This window comes from Xyrauchen texanus, chromosome 17 (genome assembly GCF_025860055.1).
Source record: "Xyrauchen texanus isolate HMW12.3.18 chromosome 17, RBS_HiC_50CHRs, whole genome shotgun sequence".
Taxonomy (NCBI): Eukaryota; Metazoa; Chordata; class Actinopteri; order Cypriniformes; family Catostomidae; genus Xyrauchen; species Xyrauchen texanus.
Window position 1 is genome coordinate 26,025,888 of NC_068292.1, and position 4,609 is coordinate 26,030,496.

At 38.4% G+C, this 4,609-nt stretch overlaps 1 protein-coding gene across 1 annotated transcript; it reads left to right on the top strand.

The window, feature by feature from the left end:
- The first annotated feature begins 1,645 nt into the window (after positions 1-1,645).
- LOC127658332 (GTP-binding protein GEM-like) lies at positions 1,646-3,994 on the top strand. Its single transcript, XM_052147568.1, has 4 exons — positions 1,646-2,175; positions 2,754-2,830; positions 2,918-3,122; positions 3,380-3,994. Exons 1-4 carry the CDS (start codon positions 1,836-1,838, stop codon positions 3,655-3,657), a joined length of 900 nt encoding a protein of 299 aa, XP_052003528.1. The 5' UTR covers positions 1,646-1,835; the 3' UTR covers positions 3,658-3,994.
- Positions 3,995-4,609: the final 615 nt, after the last annotated feature.

Genomic DNA, 4,609 nt, shown 5'->3' on the forward strand with positions numbered 1-4,609 from the left:
TCATGCAAATTATCTGTAAAGCATCCTTTTCAAACCATTTTCTACCTCTTAGCCTCTGACCTTTAATGGCCTATGCCTGATCTGTTCTTAGAGAGACAAATGAATGAGGGTGAAAGAGGAAATCCAGAACTCTGCTGTGATTTCTCTTATCCGACCAATCCTCTTCATCTATATCAATTCTGAATATAGAAACAGTCATTGCAATCCAGCAATTACATTAATAAATCGTAATTTGTCATTTGTGCCTTGTTCACCTGCCCACTAAATGAATATAATCTGCTTCTCAGTGTGTGCTTATGTGCACGTTTGTGCATGAATGAAATGGAGAGCATGAGCATCTCTGATGTTGTACTTGTCTTTAAACTTATGAATGCTTATTGTAGTGTTTTGTTTGCATGGTGTGTGTAAATATTACATTTAATTATGGCTCTGCAGGCTACTGCGATCAGTGTTAGGTGTAATCTGATTACAAAGTAATAAATTAATGTAATGTTCATTTATAAGTTGAAAAATAAGTGGTTTAACACAACAATATTAATTATTGTAATCAGATTACAATTACTGATTTTCAGTTAATTAATTTTAAGTTCATTACTTGGGTGATGCATATTTCGAAAATAATATAATTTATGTAGAATACATTTAATACTTGAATTATGTTCATGTATGTCTCTTTGGGTTTCTATGACATCATCCAGGTGGATGCTGCACATCCAGGTGGGTGAGGAGAGTCCCCTGTTCACTGTGTAAAGCACTGTGAGTGTAGTGTCAGAAAAGCACTATATAAATGTAACGTTCATTCATTCATTCATTCATTCAAAAATGAACAGGAGGAACATTTCTGTGAAATTTGTTTTAGAAAATAACCTAAAAGTAATTTGTAATGTGATTACTTTTCCATGATGTATGCAGTAAAGCAATTTAATTACAATTTTAGAGAAGTAATTAGTCATTTGTAGAGAATTACAATTGTTTAGTCATTTACCCAACACTGATTTCGGATTAAATAAATGTTTATGACTAGTTAGGTCTTCAAACTAAATATGTATATGTCCATAGAATTTGCTGTCATTTGTAACAGACAGGTTTTTGAAAACTAGCTACTGAGAATGTATTTTATTTCTTTAATGAATGGGGTTAGCTTAAAGGGCCACATACAGGATACTCTCCTATTGTCCTGCTTTAACCTAGCTTTAGGGTTACAGTGCCTTACCAACTAAGGCTACTAGTCGAGGTTGCCAAATTTCACTGGCCTAACAGGAACACAATCAATTTGGATCAGTTTGTCTTAGGCATGCTGTTTCCATACAGTGTGCAATTTTTACAAAATATCTGCTTATATGTTCTATTGCTTGAATATGTAAATTACAGTTTATATTCAGCCTGAATCTGAAAGGACCTGAAGTACAGCTCTCTTTGCAGTCAACACATACAGTCGGGCAGCCGGTTTAAAGGAAAGACCCGCTGGAAAGGAGCCCATTGGGAGGGAGAATTGACGTCAAGGAAACCCTCGCTGTTACTGAGACCTTAATATAACCACCACGAAGTGCATTGAGAGCTCAAAGCACATTACTGCGCAAAACTTAGACAGGATTTACCACGAGCCCTGATTTCAAGAGACCTTAATTGAAGACAACGCCACGAAGCCAAGACCAATTTATTCATCCATTCTTCAGGTTTCTCCTGATTGTGAAAGACATCTATTATTGGACCGCTTTTTATTAGAGTCGATTTATTCCGTTAATTGCGTGAGGAAATACAACTGAATCACTCTCAAAGAAACCGTTTTATAATTCGAGCATCTAAACGAGTGTTTAGCAGAACCGTCGCTACACATGACTCTACTGTCGAGCATGCGGCGCCACAGTCTTCGCGTGCAGCATCACCTGCACAGGTGGAGCATCTGCGGGACGGACGGAGGGCAGCTCCTGAGAGGTGCTTTCACGACCAACAACATCGGTAACATTTCCTGTTCCAGTTCATGCTCGCGCTCCATTGAGAGCTGCTCGTCCTCTTCTTCTGACACGGCTCTCTCCACCGAGGTTACGACTCGCACTTCGATCGGACCCTACACGGTTTTCCTGCTCGGAGACAACGGCGTCGGGAAGTCAGCGCTCGCGAGTATATTCGCTGGAGCATCAGACAGTATGGGCAGCGCAAGCGAGATATATGGAGGTATGTTGACATTTGACTGTAAATTTTCCTTATACTTTTGAGCACTGAAACCGTTCCATCTGCACTCTTTGGTCTTTTATTTATTATTTAAAAAGGGCTTATATATTTATAAACTAACTAGTTATTTTTTTAAATGAAACCTTTGTTCGATCACATAAGCGACATAAAATCAAACATTTTAGTGATAATTTAAGGGGCCGTTCTCATCGAACACGTCTTCGGTACTGGTTTTTGATAGTTATGGTAAAACCAATGTTTTTGACCATTGCGCCACATCTCGCTGTTTTTCAGCATCTCTCGTAGGAACGCCGCGTTTTTGTTCTGAAGCGTGTAGGCCTACAGTCAAGTAGGCTATAACAGATTTTTTTTTAAATGCGTCTCGAGACATATTCTGTTCCATACTTTGCAAGAACGCAATAATGCATTCGGTCTGTACTGCCCCCGTCAAAAAGTAATTGTTGCGATTAATTGAGCGATTTAACCTAATTAGACTCTTCCAAAGTTTGTCTTTTTCCATGGCCGGCGACATTTATAACCTTAAGTATCAACTCTCTCCCATTTTTTTGAAATTTTCTCAGGTGAAATATTTGAGCAGACTATGATGGTTGATGGTGAGAAGGCTACAGTTACCCTGCTCGACACTTCAGATTCACTGGTAAGATTATTAGACAATTTATGCTCATATACTTGGTAATGTAATGGTCAGATGTTTCTTGGAGCTCATAATTGCTCTATCCATCAGGATGAGGGCAGCTGGATGCAGGAACGTTGTTTGCAGACAGGAGATGCTTTCGTCATAGTCTATTCCATAACGGATCGATCGAGTTTCCTTCGCGCGTCAGAGCTCCGTATTCAGCTGCGGCGCGAGCGTCAGGCTGACCACACTCCCATCATCCTCGTTGGCAATAAATGTGACCTGGTCCGTTGCCGAGAAGTGTCCATTAGTGGTAAGTGTTATCTGGATTTAAATAGGAAAAGTCTGAAATGCATCTCTACTTAAAGTCAGGGCTGGTTGCCACTAAATCCTGACCTTTTCTATAGAGATTATAGAAATGCATTATACATAATGCATTAAAATAACTATTAGGCCTATTTAATCATCATGTTTTGCAAACATTCTCCTGGGATCAATAAAGTAGCCCACCCTTTCTTTTATACTTTGCCTTAATATATCACTAAGACTTGACATTTTTTTATTTTTTAGAGGGTCGTGCATGTGCAGTCGTGTTTGACTGTAAGTTTATTGAGACATCAGCAGTGATGCAACATAATGTCTGGACGCTGTTTGAAGGTATCATCCGCCAGCTTCGCCTGCGAAGAGACAGCCTGGAGACCATCACCCGGCGTCATGCTCTTTACAAGCGTCAAGAGAGTTTCCCCAAGAAAACAAAGCGTTTCATTGACAAAATCGTTGCTAAGAAGAACAAGCAAGCCGCCTTCAAACTTAAGTCCAAATCATGTCATGATCTGTCTGTAATGTAGGGCTTTGGGCACTGAATGTGTGTTGGGTTGTTTGTATGTAAGCATTGTATGAATTTGGGTGCAAACTAATGGTAATTTTGAATAGTATATGATGTGACTGTCAAATGTTTGCTTTGTATCTGGTCTGCCATTTACTGCATGTATGAGATTTTGAAGAAGGAAATTCATGTCTATATTAGACTTTGCTGTAGGCAAATAATGATTACAGCCTACTTGCTCCCTCTGTGATGGACAGAACGCTCTAGTGTAACCCATATTCATCTAAACATTTTAAAAGCTGTGGATTGCACAGGATTTTTTGGAAAAATATTAAAACCTTATTAATATTCTATTATCTTCCTGATATATACGTATATGCTTTTGAATTGTGAAACATAATTTTAAAAACATATTTTTCCTCAAATGTTTGCTTTGTGTGTATAATATTGAAATATAAAGAAATAAAATATTTTGTTTTCTATGATAAATCTAGAATACCATGGTCCTTTGGAACTTCATAAGTCCAGAACGAAAAGACGAAAAGCATGTCATGATTTACCCCCTCATCTGGGGTCTCTACATCTCACTCTGTATCCACCCACATGCCCTGTATGTGGAAAGTATGCACTTATTGCAAGAGGTCTGCCCTCTGTACATGCAAGGGTCACACATTAACAGAAATACATTACCCATACATTAACCTTGAAATGAACATGCACCAGCTGTTCCTGTGGTGGGTGCATATTAGAAAGGGATTATAGCTTTGGAGTTGCTTTGTATAACACTCCTTGCCCTTCATTCTCTGTCCTTTCACAATCGTGCAGAGGAGGAAAATTATCATTTTAAAGATGTCCTATGTAGATGACAGCATGGTCTTTCCATTAATTTACAACCTCTACCCTACTTGTTTTATACTTATGTCATTACATTGTAATAATATGCATAGTCAAGTCAAGTCAAGTTTATTTATAAA

Bases quoted from the DNA above. Each gene is read 5' to 3' on its own strand.
- LOC127658332 (XM_052147568.1), top strand. From the start codon at position 1,836: ATGACTCTACTGTCGAGCATGCGGCGCCACAGTCTTCGCGTGCAGCAT. The intron at 2,176-2,753 runs GTATGTTGACAT...AAATTTTCTCAG, and splicing joins CGCAAGCGAGATATATGGAG to GTGAAATATTTGAGCAGACT. The intron at 3,123-3,379 runs GTAAGTGTTATC...TTTATTTTTTAG, and splicing joins CCGAGAAGTGTCCATTAGTG to AGGGTCGTGCATGTGCAGTC.